Source organism: Bos grunniens, chromosome 5 (assembly GCF_055505025.1).
Source record: "Bos grunniens cultivar Pamir isolate PY7600 chromosome 5, Bosgru_T2T1.0, whole genome shotgun sequence".
NCBI classification, from domain to species: domain Eukaryota; kingdom Metazoa; phylum Chordata; class Mammalia; order Artiodactyla; family Bovidae; genus Bos; species Bos grunniens.
This window is the reverse complement of record NC_141169.1, coordinates 65,557,331-65,578,385: the sequence shown is the minus strand read 5'-3', so window position 1 is coordinate 65,578,385 and position 21,055 is coordinate 65,557,331. Positions and strand designations below refer to the sequence as shown.

Below are 21,055 nucleotides of genomic sequence, written 5' to 3'. Positions count from 1 at the left end.
ATATAATTTAACCCCATAGCATCTGTCAAGAGAGATGTTCTCATTTCTAATTTACAGATGGAGAAATGCAAGCACAGAAAAGTTTAAATAACTTGTTCAAGGTCAGTCAGGGACAAGATGAGCAAGGACTGAACGCGGAACGAACTCCTAGCTTCACACCGTTAGAAAAAGACTCAACACCCGTATCCCTTCCTCTCGGTGGTAAGAAGAGGAAGGAATTTTTCTGGAGTCCCAAAGCCCGCAAACACCTAAAATTTAGGCGTTTTTACTTCCCGGACTCCACAAACGCCCCCTTACCAGGTTCCAGGCAGCCTCCAACTAACACCCCTCCAGCCCCAAGCCAGCGCGCACTACCGCCCGCTCCTTCCCTCCCAGACCCTCTCGGGAGCCGAACCCCGAAGTTTCCCGGGGTGATCGGACGGCTCCCGGGTCCCGGCCGCCCAATGCCGCGATCGCCGCCGTTACCGTATGCCGTGAGAGAGGCCATCCTGGCCCGCGTCCTGCGCAGGCTGGCCCGGGCGTCGGCGACAGCGGCCGCCTGCGTGCCGCGCCCCTGGACGGCGGGGGTCCGGTCCCGCGAAGGCATGCGCTCGGCTCCCGCGGCGCCCGGCCGCCCCACAGCTGAGCATGCCCAGTCCGCCGGCCGCGGCCGCTCGGAGAGGAGCCGGCGGCGCGCAGGTGCCCGGGGCCGGGTCTGGGCTGCTAGGGCGTGGGGAGCGAGGACGCACACGGGCGCGGTGCTCCGGGTACCCGCGGGGATTGAACCTGCCGGGAGGGCGCGCAACCTCGAGAGAGGAGGGGCAAAGCCGGCGGTGGGAGGTGCCGGGCGGAGGTACCGGGTTACTGCGGCCACACCCGGCGGGCGGCGGGCAGGACCTGGCTGGGTCCACGCCGAAGAGGGGTGCCCCTCGGGGTGGGTGCGGCAGAGGTGACGCGGGCAAAGGCGGGATCGGGAGTTCCGAGCGCGCCACGGCTTCGGGGACCTGGAACCTCCAGCTCCCTTTCTAGGGAAGTTCCACTGGAAAGCAAGCCTGGGGACATAGGGGTGGGTATGGCTCTCGGGTGCGAGTCCCAGCCCAGGCGACAGTCTCAGGAAGGGTTTCCCTTGAGGCCAAAACTCCGGGGAGAGTCACAGCTCTGTCTTGAAGACTTTTATTAATAAAGTCCTTGACGGCTAAGTACCGAGTTCTGACCCCAGCAGATCATATCTGTCCTGGCAACACCATCCTATCACCTTGATTCGTGCGCCTGTCTCCCCACGAAGCTGTGACCAGTGTTCTATTCCACTATGACTGCCCTGCCCCTCGATCGGGGCACGAACTCAAACATTCTTTGTTGAATGATTGAATGTCCGAGCCCCTTGCTCGTCCTCTGTGGAAGCCCAGCCATCTGTTGTGAGAACTCTTCATTTAGAATTAGGGTTTGGAACAATGGGGAACAGGGAGAAAGAGATCCGAGAGGCCAGCAGCACCCTTGCGGGTGGGGACAAGAGAAAAGGCGAGGCCGCCTAACGCCCCCTCGGGATCAGGCGCACCTGAGCCTTTCCGAGTACCAGGTGCAAAGTCACGACGACACGGCGGGTGCACTCCCGGCTTCCTAGCGCGGGACTGACAGTCCTGATCACCAGGGTATCTCGGCCTTGGAAAAACGCTAGCTCCCAACGAACTGCGGGGCGGTGCTGTCAAGGCTATTTAACAGCGTTTGGGGTTTTGCCAACTCTCATGGAAAACAAAAAAAGAGAGGGCAGAACAATCTGGCCAAGGCAAAAGGGGCGTTTCTTTAGGAAGCTTTCGGCTGGCTCCTGACCTCACCACCGCCGCTGCCCGTGGCGCCTGCCGGCCTGATCCAGGTGTCACGTTTTTGCACCTGCCACCTTCTCATCTCTTTCCTCTTCTCTCTTCTCTTCTCGCACTCCTGTTCTTCTGGGGCGCGGGGAGGCGGCGGCAGGTGGCGGTGGGCAAGGCTCTGGAATGTAATGTCACTTTGCAGCCGGTGGGGCCAGACTGGGAGAACGGCAAGAAGGCGCTGGGTAAGGGAGAGCTGGGGAGTGAGAGATTGGAATCTGGCATTTTATTCCCGCTGCGTCAGCCAGCTACCGGCAGGTGACCCTTAGTCAAGACCCTCTCTGTGACCCTTTGTTTGCCCCGTCTGTAAAGTGGCGGGTAACCATTGTTAGCGCCCTGCCCTCTTTAAGCGGGGATCAGCTGGGACATGGACAGTGCCATCACTCCGGAAGCTCTGTGGGGCTCTGTCTTGGACGCTGCACCCTCTCCACCACCGGCCTTCTCCACCAGCCTCTCCCCTGCCCAGGTCCCTTTAATCTCACACTTCCCTGACCCCAGAGGCAGAACCTGCTGACCCCAAGCCTAAGGTGATTTGGGAACCCGCCCTCTGCTCCAGGTTGTGAGAGCGCATCTAGTTGGGGTGGGATAAGAGGCAGACCTGCCTTCCTCAGTGCGCCCAGTGCCTTCCTTGTCTTGGCAGCCTCCCTGAGCCCACCCCCAGCCCACCCTCAGTTCCCCACCCTCAGTGGCCCCAGCTCCTCAGCACTCCCGGCTCTTGTCAGCCTGTGCTACCCTTGGTGCCTGCTCCTGTCCAAGCCCTGGGGCCTGAGCCTGGAGCTGCCCCCTGGATCCCGCTGTGCACCTCTGCTGGGACCCAAGGCCATTGGCGAGTTGTCTTCCGCCATCCAGGCCCAGGTATTTGTCCTCTCTTTATCTCCACATTTCCTCCCAGGGATGGTCAGGAGGAAGGACAATCAAAATGTGTTACAAATTGCACTTAATTCTTCTTGGCAGCTCTTTTCTAATTAGAAGGAACTAAAAAGTAGCATGTAATTAATTCACCTCTCTTAAGGCCACTTGAACTTCTGTCCACATCATACCACTCCAAAGCCTTGAGACATTTGGTTTTCTCCATCGAATTAAGGTTGAGAACCCTGGGCCTCTTGGTTGAGGAACTAATGGACAAATATATCTCATTCCTTCATCATCAGGTTTGCTAAGAGCCTTCCCCTATGCCCAGGCCATGTGCTGCCAGGTAAGGCTGTGGTCTTTAAACAGCCTCCCTGTCTCCTGGTCTGAAGGAGGGGGTGGTCCCCCTGCCTCACATTCTTGAGAAGAAGGAAGACCAATAGAGAAGTAGGATACCCTGATGAAGCACAGGGTAGTAGACACCTTGCAAGGAGCAAGAGGGGCCTGTCTTTGCAGTGTTTACAGATGACTTCACCAAGGAAATGACATGTGAAAGATGAGGTCCAGGATTTGTGTTGTTGCAGGTAAAATTTCCTAAAGACAAGCCTGTCGTTCAGATTTTCTTATGTTTTATTCATTCAACATGTCTTCAGGAGTAAAATATGAACTGTCACAACCTTGATGAAAGCTATGTTCTAAACCTTTCCAGGAAAATGCCTTTTTCAGATGATAGATTGAGGAAAACTGCTTCTCCTTCACTTCTCAGCACGCTCTGAACTTGAACAATTTGACGTATTATTAACTGCTCTGAACGTGATTGTATTGCATTTGACCCTGGAAGAGGTCACCTCTTGGTGATTAACATTTCTGGGTGATTAACATTTTTAATCACTTTAAGTTTGTAGTTTAGTAACTATAAATACTCATTCTTTAAGACTATTGCAACTGAAAAGTAATTCAGCTTTCATGTGACTGCCATCAATTTGACTTAGAGTGTGATCCATTATTAAAGATTTAACAAGTTGAATGTTTTAAAATAACTGATTTCAAAGATGGAGCATTATAGCTACATAACAATTCCATTTCCATTACAATAAAGGCTTCCTTGGATCTCTGCTATAATTTGCTACACCTGAAAAAAAAAAAGTGGCTAAAATGAAATGACAACTTTTGTTTTTCAAAATTCCAAAATAAATGGAAAGGTTGCAAAAGACTCAAACTCGTTTTAAAACCCAATAACCTAAAATGGCAAAGAAGTAGATACATCAAGTTCATGTTTTAGAGCTTTAAATGAATGTTTATAACACATTTTTACAAAACTTGACAGATTTGTTACAGTGAATAAAGTTTCTTATATACTATGAATTGTTCATTCTTTATATGTATATATATATAAGCATTTATATATAAAGTGCTATAATATATACAGTCTTAATATTAAGACTAGTGAAATAGATACTATTGTGATCATCATTTGACAGGAAAACTAAGCCACCAAGTGGCTAATTAACTGTTAGTAAGGTATGGATCGGAGAGGGCAATGGCACCCTACTCCAGTACTCTTGCCTGGAAAATCCCATGGACAGAGGAGCCTGGTAGGCTGCAGTCCATGGGGTCATGAAGAGTCGGACACAACTGAGTGACTTCACTTTCACCTTTCACTTTCATGCATTGGAGAAGGAAATGGCAACCCACTCCAGTGTTCTTGCCTGGAGAATCCCAGGGACGGGGGAGCCTGGTGGGCTGCCACCTATGGGTTCGCACAGAGTTGGACACAACTGAAGCGACTTAGCAGCAGCAGCAGCAGCAGCAAGGTATGGATCCAAGCTTTAAACCAGATTCCAGAGCTCATAATATACCACTTCCAAATGTTGTTGAATGTATATAAACTATCTGATTGTTTTGCCTTCTAAGTCTTCTATTTAAAATATTATTTTATTTATACTTTTTTTCCTTAAGGAAATATAGGTTAGTTGTACTGAAGGGCAGTAAGGTGTAATAAGAAGAGGCTACATGAGCTTTTCCTAAGTATATCAGGGCCAACCAGTGGAAACAAACTGTAAAATTAAACATGCACAGTGAATTCTTACCTTAAGGAAGAGAGTAGATTATTTAAATTCTGACATACTGGTCTCCATTTCTCAAGTGTCATGAACTCTCTTCAATTTATAACAGAAAAGCTGTCACCTGTAATAGTACAAATGCCTTTTATTACATATTTCACTAACTACTTTGCAGGCAATTTAACTAAATTTAGCATAAAATGGAATTGGCTTTGGCAGGACATTGTCTTGTCATTAAATCCTATGCATTGACACAATGGAAAATTTATTAGAGGATTCAATAATATTTACCTTAAATATGCTTTATTTTGTTATATAAATGCCATATGACTCATTTATGAAAACAGAGACATGTACCTCAACCTGAAATTCTGAGTGTTGCAATGACTATACAGGTGAAAATGTTTTATATTCAGATCCATATGGATTAGAATGATTCTGAATTCATACTGATGAAAAAATTACCATAACTTCCATCTCAGTGTAAAAAGCAAAAATTTCTATATTATAAAAAATATTTCTCATCTCCTAGAAAGCAGTGAATGAAAATATCACCTTTCTAAATCTGCAATAAACACTGTTAAACAAGAGTCTTATTAACAAATATTTCCTCTGGCGTTTGTTCATTAAATAGTTTCTCTGACATAGAAAGGAATTTGTGTGGGACTTGTGCTGTCCAGACAGGAGAAGAGAATCTTGACCAAATTCACTAGATGATAAACTCTGCAAAAGACTTGCTTATGTCTTATTTTTCTTTATTTTGCCCACAGTGTATTACACAGTGCTCCACATGGTAAAAGCCCAACATTTGTGTATTGCTTGGAGAATCACAGGAGGTCAGACCCAAGAGGAAACTTAAGAGCACTGGTTCTGGGGTGAGTCTGAATTCAAACAACAAACTCTACCACATATTCATCATGTGACCCAGGCCTCAGTTACTCATCTGCCAAATGGGGCGATAATAAGAGCCACAACATAGGGTTGTTGAGGGTCTTGAATGAGTTAATGTGTATAAAGCCTGTAGAACAGTTCTCAACAGATGTTAACCCCTATTATTTATTACATGCAATTCTCCAGGATTCTTTTAGGAATATCAACCAAATAATAATCCCTTTCACAAGGGTTAATGATGTTCATAATATTGAACAGCAAATACCACACATGTACTGCTAAACAGGAACCCCACTTGTGCCAGGCTTCACCCTTTAGCCACCAGGATGTGGGAAAGTCCAGGGGAAACAAGGTGCCAGGCAATAGGGATCATGGGGTGGAACCTGTTGATTACAACCGGGGTGGAGGTATTAATATTTCAGTACTTTAAAACGGGCACCAGTGTGCCCTGGTTGAACATCAGCTCTGATTCACACGTTCCCGCCATAGACATCCAAACCACTGGACTTTCTAATCACTCCACACAGCAAAACAGACCTCTTCATCCCATACATATTTTAGTTTTTAATTCCCTACTGAGAGAGCTGAACAGTAACATAATCTAATAATCAGAATATATATAACAATTGATATTTAAGAGAGACATGTAAATCCTCTATTTATGAGCACTTCTTAATAATAGATATTTTAAATATCTAAATTTAAACAGAACACATTATGGGGTAGCAAGTGCCAAGGGATTTTTAAAATAACATCAACAAAATCATCCAAAATAAATAAATGAATAATAACAAAGAACTGCTGAATGGGTTTTGTTAGCTGCCTACTGAGAATAAATTTCATGTGAGATGAACACAATCATTGGGGAGGAAAATATTTGCCTCCACTGCAGAAAAGCAGACTGAGAAATAAAAAGTAAACAAAACCCAGGGAACATTTAAAAACCAGTGGCAGCAGAGTCCTGGAGGGAAACGATCATGTTAAATAAAAGAACTTCCCAATCCTCCATTCACTGACTTTAACTGAGGTTTCTCTGGTCAAACAACCCAAAGCCAAAGACTGAACACCGGATCACAACAAATTTAGTCTTTAATGTTAAGATAGTATTTTCTCTTTTGCATGAAACATTTTTGTCTGTCCAAATGAACTTTAGAATTAGTTTGTCAATATCCACAAAACACTTTCTGGGATTGGGATTGCATTGAGTCTATATGTCAAATTGGGAAAAACTGACATATTGACAGTATTGAGTCTTGCTATCCATGAACATGAAATCTTCTTTGTTTTTTTTCATCTTATAGCTTTCCTTATATGGTTTTTGTACATATTTTCTTAGATTTATGCCTAAGTATTTTACTTTTAAAGATGCTAATATAAATGTTATTATGTTTCTAATGTCAAATTCTGCTTGTTCACTGATGGTATATAGGAAAGAAACTGATTTTTGTATACTAACCTTATATCTTGCAACCTTGCTATAATCACTTATTAATTCCAGGAGTGGTTTTTTGTTGTTGTTGTTGATTCTTTTGAATTTTCTACATAGATGATCATGTCATCTGTGAACAAAGAGAGTTTTATTTCTTCCTTCACAATCTTTATACATTTTGTTTCCTTTTCTTATTGCATTAGCTAAAACTTTCAGTACAATGTTGAAAAGGAATGGTGAGAGGGAACATCCGTGCCTTGAACCTGATTTTAATGGTAAAGCTTTGAGTTTCTCACCACTAGTATGATATTAGCTATAAGCTTTTTTGTATATATTCTTTATTAAGTTTATTAAGAAGTGAAACCAGTGAACTAGAAAGCCAAAATTCTAGTTCTGGTTCTCTCTGTGTTATGTCACTTAAATTCTCTGGTTATAATATATATTTACATATACTTTCAAATTAATGAGGTACCAGGCCTACTCTTAGGCTTCCCTGATGGTTCAGGTAGCAAAGAATCTGCCTGCAATGTGGGAGATCTGGGTTCAATCCCTGGGTTGGGAATATCCCCTGGAGAAGGGCATGGCAACCCATTCCAGTATTCTTGCCTGGAGAATCCCCATGGACAGAGGAGCCTGACAGCCTATAGTCCATGGGGTCTCAAAGAGTCAAACACACTGAGTGACTAAGCACAGCACAGCACAGGACTACTCATAATGTGATAAATGACCAAATACTTCTAGCTGCCTATCCTTGTATGCCTTCTTTAACCTCATTCCCATGATCAAACTGGCCTGAAAACTGACTGCTCTCACCATATGCATCAGTTGAAGTCAGAATATGATTTTATTCATCCAGATTTAGGGAGGTTCTAGTTTTTTCTAGGCACACACCAGCCATGCATATCTGTGTGTGTATGTGTGTGTGTGTGTATACATATATATATACATATGATGGATATATGTATATATACAAGATATATGTGTGTATGTATCCCATCTTGGACATCACATAAGAGCTCATCAAGGGTGAAACAAACAAATGCGTATAAATGTGTCATAAATAATGTGAGGTTTTCTTTTCTACTTTTCTATGGTTTTTAAGTTCTCCATAAAAACATAATTGGAAGATATCACTAAATTTTTAAAAGGGAAAATATGAGGGCTACATGATTTAAAGATATTAGAGCAAGATATCGGGGAAGAGGAGAATTATATAAGTAACAGAAATATGCTACAAGTCAAATAGCTACACTTATTTACCCATGACAAACATATAATTAATTTTAAAGTAGATTTAAAATAAAAATGAAATGAAAACTACATACCTAGATTGTCATTTCTGACAAAGATAGTTACATACCATACAAATGAGAAAAGACTCAGATAGATACTTGTCCACTTTCACAATTTTACCTAGTTCTGAAGATGGATAATTTTTGTAGAATCAAAAGTTCATGTTGCAGGCATCTTCATGAGAAACTCCTGAGGCATGGCCTATTTTATATTGCACACCTCAGGATTCTAAGATCTATTTATATTCTGCTTAAGCTCCTGATGTCGTTTGTATCTTTCTTAAAACTTCAAATTAAATTGTGAACCTGGGGATAACTAATTTGAGCAAATTACAACTGAACTCTCAAACAGATTCCAGGACATACTTTACCCTAAATATAGCATGGTGTTTCAGAGAAATAAAGGCAATTTCGTAAGAATCTCTGCTACATTCTGTAATTTCAAGTAAATCATATTACCATGACCTTGTTAGAGAGAAAAAAAAGAATTCTTCATGACTAAGAAGATGACTTCTAAGCTTTACTGAGATATACTTCTCAGTATAGTGTAAGCTTACAGGGAGAGAACATTGTGGACACCTCTTTGAAGTTTGTTGTGATGTATTTTGATCTCCAGTAGATGTACTTCAACATTTAATAATACTCCTCTCATTCTCTCTACAGAGAAAAAAGTAAGAGAATCCAAGACATGAACATCAGTAACATTCCTAGGCTTGCCTCTGAGATCAGATTGTGTTGGTATCCTTCCCAATGTACTTCCTCTACTTTCCCTGACCCTTTAATAGAATCCTGGTTATATCCAGGATGGCAAGGGGCCCAGCTAAATTCTCATTTCCTAGCTTCCTTTGCAGCTAACTGAGAACCGCATGCACAGTTCTAGTCAATGAGACACACAGGGTTTGCTCATACCGATGGTCTGCTGGGGATCCATGGGAACTCCTTACTTCTTCCTCCTTCCACTTGCCTTGACTGTGCGCATGATGATTGGAATTCCTGTAACCATGTTGGGACAATGAAGGAAAGGCCAAAAGGATCTCAGGGAGATAATCCTAGATGTGGTTGAACTGAGAAACCAACACCAGCAACCATCTGTTTCCTGACTTCATTCTATATAAGAAAAACAAACTCCAGTTTGTATAACACTGAAGTCATGTATTTTATTACCTTCAACTAAAAACATTCCTCTTGGTTACCCCTCCTCAATCCAATCTTTTTTGTGTAATCAGGTAGATAGCAAAGCTTTGCTCTCATCCCTAACAGAAATCAAGAATGAGGATCCCTAATACATTAATCAGAGCAGCTGTTCTTGCACCTGTCCCACTAATGAGTCACCCCCGAAGACTTTTTGCTGTCAACTACAAAATCAGCACTCAAATAAGTAATCATTACTCAAAAAAACTGCCCTATTTCCAAATCTCACACCCCTATCTCTGCCTGAAATCATAGTCTATTTGAAATGGGGTTGTGTCAGTGATAGTAGATGTTCTCAGTTCTTCATGTTACCGAGACAGCTCTAGTCTGAGCATTAAGGACAAATTGGCTGTGAAAGGGAAATTACCCAGGAGGGAAAACACGAAGGGCAAGATTATTCCAGATGATTAAATGAAAGCTCGGTTGGTTACAAAGGTCTCAGCTCAAATGAATAGAAGTGTATTAAACATGGGATGCAATTTCTTTGAAACGATGTACCCAATAATTTAGGAAGATTTTTGTTGTTCTTATGTAGTTGCTCAGTCATGTCTGATTCCTTTGCAACCCTGTGGACTGTAGCCCACCAGGCTCCTCTGTCCATGACATTCCCCAGGCAAGAATACTAGAGTGGGTTGCCATTGCCTACTCCAGGGGATCTTTCTGACCCAGGGACTGAACCCATGTCTCCTGCAAGTCTCCTGCATTGCAGGCGTATTCTTTACCACAGAGCCACTAGGGAAGCTTGTTTAGGAAGATAAGAAATTACTGTCTCCCTTTCTCACAAAGTAAGAGTTAAAAATTATGAAATACACTATAAAATATCTTTTAGGTTATATTGGGTAGAATGAAGATGAATACACAAAATGAAACTAAGGCCAAGTAATGATAATAATTCCAATGAACTTTTAAGAAGCAAAGTACTTTACCAGTCATGTTTCTTACATAACCCTCACAACCATACCATCCGGACGTCACTATTAGTATCTCCATTTTAGATGAGCAAACAAAGACCTGGAGAGATTGTGCATCTTGCCTGATATTGTGTAACTAATGAGAAGGAAATTAAGGACTCAAATCCAGGTCACCTGATGACAAAGGCCATGCTCTCAGCACTGCTCCTTAACCACCATGTGGTACCGCCCCGTGGATCAAAGGACGTGAGACCTGACAGCTCTGTGTGGGCATCCAGCCCAGGGGCTCACAATATTTTAAGCATAAAGACCCTTTCTATCAATCATGTTTTCAAATTTTACTGGTTGAAAACACACACATGAACAAAAGTATCTGTAAATTCAGTAACACTCTTAAATGATTCCACACTATATTCACCATCTACATTCATTTGGAAAGTAGTAGTTCATATAAATGTGAAACCTAGGATTTATAGTCTAAAGACATCTCTTACTGAACTTGGAATTTCCAGACCCTTTGAAATATTTTCCTGACCCTCCCACTCAAGATGGAAGTTGTCAGTTCTGGTCCCCTGAGTAGCAGATGACAAAGACAGGATTACATGTGCAAAAGATGTATTGAGAGTAATTTCCATGAAGGTTAAATGGAATATAGGCAGGAGTAGGCAGGGAGTGCCTGCACATCATGGTGCAAGTCTTGACAGGGAGATCAAAAAGGAAGGATTGGACAGAAAGAGTCTCAGACTAAAGTGTAGTGTTGGTCAGCTGAAGGAGAGGCCCTACGCCAAACCTGCCCATGAGAGGAAGCCCCTCACTGGGCCAACACCAGGACCCTCCCATGCTCAGTCACTGGCTGGGTGCAGCCTAGTATAAATGTGGCCTCGGATTCACAGGGGCAGTAGCTGAAGGCTGTCAGTCACCCACATTCTCTATAGCAGCTTGTTTTAAAGGCAGCCACAGGTTAGGAATCATGCATATGGTCCAATGTCCTCATTATACAGATGAGGAAAATGAAGCCCATTTCCATGAAGTCAATCAGGATGAGAAATTACTTGATCCAACTTCCAGGTCAGCAGAGTACTTGAACACTTTGACTCTGGAGTGAAATTCACCTGCAAAATGGGGGACCTGAGTGAGTGATTTAATGTTTCTTAGCTTCATTGCCTTCCCAAAGAGATGTTGTTTAAAGGTACATACTTGCAACTAGTAAATAAATACATCCTGCAGAGCTAAAATACAGTACAGTGATTACAGACACCCAAACTGTATTATAAATATTTAACTTACTAAGAGACTAGAACTTCAATTGCTCCCACCACAAGAAGAAATGATAATTATGTGATGTGATCGAGGTGTTAAATTAATGCTACAATGGCAATCACAGTGCAATATACATGTATCAATATTTTGTATACCTTAAACTTATAGTGTATGTCTCAATTAAAAAATGAAAATAGTAGTAGCTAACTCATAAGACTGTTGTGAGTTTTAAAAACAAAAACACATATAAAAGTGCTTAGCATAGTACCAGAGACATACTAACCACCCAACAAATGGTAGCAAGTATTTTCGATTCAATATTTTTTCTACTAGATATAGATTAACTAAAAATGCAGAGAGCATCTTATTATGTCCTTATCCTGTCTCTCTAATTTATGCTCACAAAGATACTCATAGAAAAGTAGTATCATCACCTCCATAATACCTAAATTACCCTTGATGTTTGCAAAAAATCTCCACTATTCAAGAATATTATCAGCATTGCAAATCTCTTAAGGCAAGTGGCCTTTGTGCCCAGAGGAGACAATTAAAATAGTTTTAGAAGACGTCCTCAACAAGTTTTTAGAGTTGAATCATTTAGTGCTTTCAATATTAATTCAGTTAAGTTTTATTCAGGATAAAAATAAGTCTCTGATGTTTAAAATCCAATTCAATGCCTTAAAATATTTACTAAAGTGGAGGAGAACAAATCAATGCTACAAGGTCAGGGAGGCGCGTGCTCATTCTTGGAGAATCACCACTGCTCCCAAGAGCTCATCTCAGGCCTTTTGTGAAGCCTGGCAAAGGGAAGAGAGCCTCAGTGGAGCTGCAAGACCATGAGAAGAGTCTTAATCAAGGTCTTGAGCTTTCAGTTCCAGAGAGGGTGTCAAGTAGACTTGAAGACTACTCTTCAACCTCTCTTTTTGAAGTAAACCAGTGTACTCGCACAACAATGGCAATATAGCTGACTATTGAATTGTACATCTAAAAAAAGATTGAGATGGTGAAGAAAAAGCAATAGGGAGCTCTGTGTAAGGGGTGGGGAAAGTAGGCACGTGAACCTTTGCTCAGTTTTTCTGTACACTAAAATTGCTCTAAGATATAAAATTTATTAATTAAAAAAGAAAGAAAGAAATACGTATTATTTATTCTAGGTGAAAGAAGCCAGATACAAAAGGCCACGTGTTTGACTCAATTTATATGAAAACCTCAGAATAGGCAAATCCATAGAGACAGAGAATAGCTTGGGGAGGGGGGTGACAGAGGTTGTAGGAGGAGAAGATAAACAGGCAGAACAGAGGACTTTTAGGGCAGTGAAAATAGTCTGCATGATGTTATAATGATAGATACACGTTATTATGTATGTGCGTGCTAACTTGCTTCAGTCGTGTCTGACACTTTGTGACCCTATCCAGGCTCCTCTGGCCACGGGATTCTCCAGGCAAGAACACTGGAGTGGGTTGCCATGCCTTCCTCCAGGGGCTCTTCCCAACCCAGGGATCAAACTCACGTCTCTTACATCTGCTGCGCTGGCAGGCAGGTTCTTTACCACTAGCACCATGTGGGAAGCCCATATGTTTATTATACACTTGTCCAAATCCACAGAATACACAATACCAAGAGTAAACCAAAAAGTAAACTATGGACTCTGGATGATGATCGTATATCAGTACAGGTTCTTCCTTTGTTTAACAATAACAACAAAAGGATCATTCTGGTAAGCAATACTGATAATAGCGGAACTACGCACATATGGGGTCAGGAAGCATATGGAAAATCTGTACATTTCTCTCAATTTTGATATAATCCTCAGTTCAGTTCAGTTCAGTCGCTCAGTCGTGTCCGACTCTTTGCGACCCCATGAATCGCAGCACACCAGGCCTCCCTGTCCATCACCAACTCCCGGAGTTCTCTCAGACTCACGTAATCCTAAAACTATTGAATTACAAAATCTTAAAAACATAAAAGTTGATAGCAGTCGCTGAGGGCTTGGGGAAGGAAGGAATGGGGAGTGACTGATAACAGATATGGGGTTTCTTCTTGGGGTGCTAAAAATGTGCTGGATTTAGATAGTGGTGATGTTTACACAGGTCTCTGTACTAAAAATCTCTGAATTGTACACATTTAAAGGGCCTGTTTTATATTATACGAATTACATCTCAATAAATAGGAAATGTATACTGGGTATAATGAAGATTCCATTCCATTTGCCCAGGAGACAACTGGATACAATGAGGAGAATGGCGTCCAGAGGGGAGAGGATCAGCAATGGTACTTGTCTCTCTTGCCTTGGGACCTTGCCCATCACCCTGCCGTCTGAGACTGTACAGCAAGGCCAGCTGCTAAACTAGCTCGCAACAACTTCACCCTTTCATAGTCCCTGTGGTCATATATATTGACAGGGGCGTGTGGCCCCCTGCTGTAAATAGCTTCTTCTATGTGCTTCTATTTCTCCTTTTATTATCTGCTAACATCAATGGTTATCTCTTGACTTTTACTCCTTCCCATTCAATGCAGACTCTTTCCATATCTCCTTCATCTAGTTATCTTATGGATGGATAGATAAAAGCCTCTCTGGCTGGCTGGTTATCCTTTCATTCAGCCATTAACCATCTATACATTGATCCATTATCTACCTCAGGAATCTTCATCATTTTGGAAAGAAAGGGCTTACTTCCTGGCAACACCAACAGAAAAACAGCTCCTCCAAGGAAAAAGTCACTATTATCTCCCAGCTTCTGTGACCAGGAACTAGTGAGTCTCTTTACGTCATATTCCTAGCTGCTACTACAGTAAAGGGAACAAAGCGACAGTTCATCAAGGCCATGGTCTGTCCAGCTAACCCACAGATATATTATTGTAGCACTTTGGCAATAACCATTTACAGAGTGTGATTAGGTCACTGTTTACACAGTGACGAAGGAAGTTGAAACAAATTGTTCAAGAGTTGTCTTGGAATACTACGTGAATTTCAGTTTATTGACAAATATTTATAGCCAAAACTAGAAGTTACCTACCCCCAAATTCCTTCTCTACAATATCACCAGTTGAAGATTTACGGGGAAAGAAAGTAAATAGAAAGTAATTTAGCATACAGATGGTCACAAACACATGAAAAGATACTCAACATCACTCATTATTAGGAATAGAACTACCATATAACCCAACAATACCACTGCTGGGCATACACCCTGAGAAAACCATAACTGAAAGAGACACATGTGCTCCAATGTTCATTCTAGCACTTTTTACAATAGCCAGGATATGAAACAATCTAGATGTCCACTGACAGATGAATGGATACAGAAATTGTGGTATATATATCCAGTGAAATATTTACTAAGCTATAAAACAGAAAGTCAGTCCTAATGAGGTAGATAAACCCAGAGCCTATTATACAGAGTGATGTCAAGTCAGAAAGAGAAAGATAAATTTTGCTTATTAATACATGCATATGGAATCTAGAAAGATGCTACTGATGAACCTATTTCTTGGGCAGACATGGAGACACAAACACAGAGAATAGACTTATGGACGCAGTATGGGAAGGAGAGAGTGGGACACCCAAAGGATGAAAAAAAAGAACAGCTGGTATAAGCAGCAGCATGAATGAATCCCAAACTATTACGCTGAGTTAAGGAAGCATGACACAAATGAGCAAATACTGCACGATTCCACTTACATGAATCTCACAGGAAAGTTCAGTTTCATCTCAAGCAACAGAATGCACATCAGTGATTACCTGAGCCCAGGAATGGGAAGGGGCAAAAAGGGACACTTTGCAGATGATAGAAATGTCTTATATCTTGGTAGTAGTGGTGCAGGCTGTCAAAACTCTGCAAAGTGTACATTTAAAATGTGTATATTTTCTTGTTTATAAATTACACCTTAATCAAGTTGATTTAAAAATATATGAATTCTCCTGCATCCACCTCTTAATCTCCTATAGCACCCTGTGTCTTCTCTGTGTGTGTGTTACAAGCCCTGGCAGCTACCCTTGTCACCTTCAAATCTGTTCTGTAGGAATTCTGAGGCATCAAGCACTTTACCCCCTGTGGTCAGCGCTTACCTTCACGTGGTAACTATGGTTTGTCTTTTCTGACTTCAGCTTTAGTCAAGAGAATGCCCTGGAGGGTAAGTGTTTGCATCCTTCAAGAAATTCTGAGTCATTCATTCTCCTCTAATTCAGCCACGTGTGCACTTCAGGCAGGGTCTCAGAGGACTGTTCTAACGGAGACAAGATATTCTTTCTTTCTGCCCAAGAGTGAGAGCAGCTTAGGGACTAGCGATGAGTGCTCCCTCTCTCACTTTACTTCCTTGAGGGGATTTTCAGTTCAACAGGGAAGCTAGTGAGGTTCTTCCCACTTCCCACCCTTCCCCAGTTTGCTTGGCCAACTCCGTTTGTGGACAGAGCACATGCCTCTTTCTCCCGAGTTATGAAGATCACACTGACAGAAGGCCAATTTGATTCCTTGCAGAGTGGTTTTATTCCAACTGAAGAAAATGATCCTTATTTTCCAAAAATCTTTCCCTGGGTCAGAGTGTGGCAGAGTTGACTCTTCAGCCTTTGCCAAGCAGTAATTCCAATAAATCAACCCCTCTTGCCTTTAGTGGTATGGTTTGCTAAATGAAAGATTCCTGGCAGGGAACCTCTTAAGAAAAATGTCTGGACTTAGCAATCATTGGAGATACTGGGGAGAGTTCAAGTCACTTTCTGAATAAGAAGAGAAATAAAAGCAAAAATGCAAAAGCAAATCATGAAAGTAGCCACGTGAACAAACCCATTGAACTGTGATGTTTTGGAGGTGTAGCTGCTATTCTGCCAGGCCCTATTTCCACCTCAGGACTCTTTTTAGGTGCAGCTGTAAGCAGGAAGCAAGTTAGGCTTTACTTGACAACGTTGGACTTCTGAGAATATTTATTAAATGATTATGAACATCTGACAAGTTGCTCTCAGCCGGTGTTAATAATCTTCTACATGAAATATTCTGCTCAAGGTTTCTAACAGCATCAGACAAGATAGTATGCATATAGTTGCAGGTACTCTGTATTTTCCAGATTAATGAGACTACCTTGAAACTGTTCTAATTCAACAGTTCTGTCCTTATTCCATCTGAGGTTTTCAAAATCTTTCAGGATCAAAAAGATAACTTGTGAAAGTCTTTTGTATACTCCAATATTATAACTAGAATTAGATGATTTTTAGAGTATGCATTAAAAACCTACTAGATAGTAAAAGCAGAGAAGGCAATGGCACCCCACTCCAGTACTCTTGCCTGGAAAATCCCATGGATGGAGGAGCCAGGAAGGCTGGAGTCCATGGGGTCGCTGAGGGTCGGACACGACTGAGCGACTTCCCTTTCACTTTTCACTTTCATGCATTGAAGAAGGAAATGGCAACCCACTCCAGTGTTCTTGCCTGGAGAATCCCAGGGATGGGGGAGCCTGGTGGGCTGCCGTCTGTGGGGTCGCACAGAGTCGGACACGACTGAAGCGACTGAGCAGCAGCAGCAGCAGCAGATAATAAAAGATATGAGCAGGTAGTTCCTGGAAAAAGATACACACATGGCCTTTTATATATATATTAATAATGCTCAATTTCAATTATAATAAGAGAAATACAAATTAAAATTATATTGAGATACCATTTCTTAACTATCTGACAAAAAAGTTAAGACTTTAATGATATCCTTAATGGCCAGACAATGGGAGAAAAAGCACTTTCATACATTGCTGGTGAGAAGGCAAAATGGTACAGCCCATTTGAAGGGAAATTTGCTATTTTCTAGCAAAATTACATGTGCATCAACCCTTTAAGCCATCAGTCTCACTGCTGAAAATTTACTCTGAAAATATACCTTCACACACACAAAAGTTATTCATGACATTATTTGTAATAAAGTATTAGGAATTATCCATCTGCCCATTCATGTGTGTGTGGGTGTGTTAGTTGCTCAGTCGTGTGTGATTGTTTGTGACCCCGTGGACTGTATCTTGCCAGGTTCCTCTGTCCATGGGATTCTCCAGGCAAGAATGCTGGAGTGGGTTGCCATTCCCTTCTCTAATGCCCATCCATAGGGCATTACAAATAAATTACAGTATATCTGTACAATAGAATACTATGCAGCTATCGAAAAGGATGAGAAAGATCTCTGTAAACTAATATGAAGTAATCTGCAGAATATATTGTCAAGTGACAAAAAGCAAGGTGCAAAAGAAGGCTCATTTTATGCTCTTTTGTAGAGAAAGAAAATATATACCCTTATTTTTGCAAAAAGCAAATCAAGAACAATAAATCTGAAGTTAATGAATATAACTGCCTATAGGGGGTGGGTGTAGGGGTACAAGCATGATTTCTCTGATTAGAACTTTTTTACTAGTCTTAACTTTTAAATGATGTAACTATTTTACATATTCAAACATAAAATTAAGTAAAAAGAAAGATAAAATAAAACCTTGAAAGTGAAAGTGAAGTCGCTCAGTCCTGTCCTACTCTTTGCAACCCCATGGACTGTAGCCCACCAGGCTCCTCCGTCCATGGGATTTTCCAGGCAAGAAGACTGGAGTGGGTTGCCATTTCCTTCTCCAGGAGATCTTCCCAACTCAGGGATTGAACCCAGGTCTCCCGCATTGTAGGCAGATGCTTTACCATCTGAGCCACCAGGGAATAAAATCTTAACATTAAATAAAGAAGTGAATATTAATATATCCTAGATAGATAACATAGTCACACAGAAAAATTATTCAAATACCTTTTAAACATAACACTAAGATCATACATCCTTAATAGAATATATCTTAAAATCAAGAGAATTGCAAAGACATCTTGAACTTTATTTAATAGGTTCAAAATTGGTAGTGTTCTTGTTGGTTGTATTTCTGAAATTACATTGTGTTTATTGTATAATAGTATAAAGTAAAAATGCGTATATGGAATGGGGAAATTAAGGCTTGGGGCTGTGTTTCATTTGAATTGAGGAAGCATTATTAATTCATCATTGAATTTTTCTTCTAGTTCTGTCTATAAAAAGGGGCCAGAGGCAGTGATATTCCAATAGTAATGAGCATACCTCACACTCGGTTCTTTGTTTCCAAATAACATTTCCCACTTAAAGAAACTAGGGCATCTTGCAGACATGGCTGGCTCCAGGTCTGGGGCAGGGAAGGTAAGAGGTAATATGGAAACATCTTGTGGCAGACAGCAAGGAGGTGCTCACAGGTGAATTCAGCTATATCAGAAGGACAGAGAAGCATCGAACTTGAAAACAAAACACCTGAGTCCATACTTGTTGGGCTGCACACCACAGGTCTGCAAGGCCTGACCTTGCCTAGCTTCAGATCAAAGGAGGAGCCCAGAGTCATCAAGAGAGACATCAGTGGTTTAATGGGGGATGGGGGATCTTACATGTCTGAAGCAAGGTCCTGGAGCAACATCCCATTATGTGCAGTAGATGGCAGACAGGGCATGGTGGCATTCTTCTCTCCTGGGGGCAGGGAGAGGTTACCAGTTATAGAGGGAATTGACTTGAGGTTGGTTCTTCGGTTACCAGGGAAATCAGCACAGGGGCACACTCCTCACCATCAGGCTATCATAGTGGATATGCTCCGATCTAGAGTTAGAACAATGACCAGCTGGGGCCAGGAGCAAGTACGTAGGAAGGTCCATTGGGTGATTAGGGTCTAGGTGAGGCAGGTACTGGTGGAGCAGGGGATGTACAGAGAACAAGGGTATAGCCATCTTGGGTGGCCTGACCATATAACAGTGATACTCAAGGAGCGGGCAAGACCCTCACTTGCCAATACTTCCATGTGAAATGTCTACAATTCTGTCCCTGGAGAAACACAGTGCTACCACCAGAAAAAGAGAATCCACACAGAGGAGTGTGCGTTTTGTGATTTAACCTTGGGAGTTATAAAACAAATTCAAAACAAGCGAGCTGGATTGAAAACATTAGGACCTTAGAACAGATCTTTCTCGGAGCAGAGAGACACGAAAGAAAGCAGAGCTAGGTCAACACGTCCCCCTTACGTAATGACAGGGCTCGGGCTCGGGCAAGCGAGAATTCTAGGAGGGGGCTGATGGCCTGGTTTGGCTCATGTGCAGAACCTTGACACTCATTCTCAAACAGGGCCCTCCAGGACGGACATCCTTATTCCACAAAGCCAACAGCCTTCTTTAGCTCGGGAATTCATGCAGTTAACAAATGATTTATTGAGCGTCACTGAACCCACTCTGTCAGGAGAACTATTAATAGATGTGGTATAAACTCACCATCCTCAAGCTACCAAGGATGTACAGTGGGTTCCAATAAGAGTTTCTAGCCTTCCTCCTAAGGATGTGGTAAGAGAACTTTCTGGGGGCGGGTTTGTCCAAGCCCTCAACTGTGTGTCCTGCATTGCCCTTGTCACCACAGACACCCTATTAAAGCCTCTTAGCTTTCCTCCAGCACTTGCTCAAATTACAGGCTCTTATTGTACCCACTGACTACAGGAGGAAGCATCAGAGTCCCTCCAACTTGCCTTGCCAGATGCTGCTTGTGGATTTGTGACCACAGAGCTTTCTCTCTCTCTTGAACCCAAGTGCTCCATTCCTGCTTCTCTCTGCAGAGCTATCTTCCCCCGGCTCCAGCAATGGTATTGTAGGCATTTTGTCAGCTAGAGGAGCCCTTGAGAATCCTGTTGGCCAGATCTTTCTGAAAATGGATCACCCATCAGAAATAACAGGGCATCCACGTCACTTTCTATGAAGCTCCCCTAACGTCTCTCGGGGGCCCCAGGTCATGCAGTTACTCTTTAATCACTTCATGCCCAGCATCGCTGGGGGTAGGGTGGGGGAGTCCCAGGTGTTTGCTTGCTCTGGATGGCTGTTATCCTAACTGACCCAAAGTTGCACAGCCTAAATGTACAGAAGGACAGTTGGAGACAACCTGCAGTTTGCCTGGAGCGCCTCCTCTCAGGCTCAGCTAAGTACACACCGGAAGTTCTGGAGCCGGCTCACCTGGGCTCAGGGGGACAGATAGAATTTCAGGAATTTTGCAGGTCCATTGTTGAACTACTGGTAGCTTGAAATGGGCCTGGTGGGAATCTTTACACCATGGAGGTTGGCAAACACTACAATTCAGTGTCTTTCCTCTCATCCCAGCTGGTTGTTGTCTTTACCAGCTCACTACTGTGAGTAATAGGAAGCTGTGCAGTCTAGATAGCGGAGAAGCTCACCAGTTTGAGAATCAGGCCGATTTGAACCAAAGTCCTAGCATTACACTTACATTACCTAACTTTAGTTTCCCAAAGTAAAACTGAGATCAACAAAAAATATTCTGTGTTA

General features: G+C 42.3%; 1 protein-coding gene across 9 annotated transcripts in view; it reads right to left on the bottom strand.

Moving 5' to 3' along the window:
* ANO4 (anoctamin 4) overlaps positions 1-910 on the bottom strand; it is a 438,203-nt gene extending 437,293 nt beyond the window's left edge. For 2 of the 9 annotated variants that reach the window (XM_086400904.1, XM_086400910.1), the window contains exon 1: positions 466-775. In XM_086400904.1, coding sequence (XP_086257030.1) covers positions 466-586 — 121 coding nt within the window. In that variant the 5' untranslated portion in view covers positions 587-775. Of the gene's footprint in view, positions 1-465 lie in introns of all 9 variants that reach the window. The other 7 variants (XM_086400957.1, XM_086400907.1, XM_086400908.1 and 4 more) reach the window with 7 other exon arrangements.
* Between the last annotated feature and the right edge of the window lie 20,145 nt (positions 911-21,055).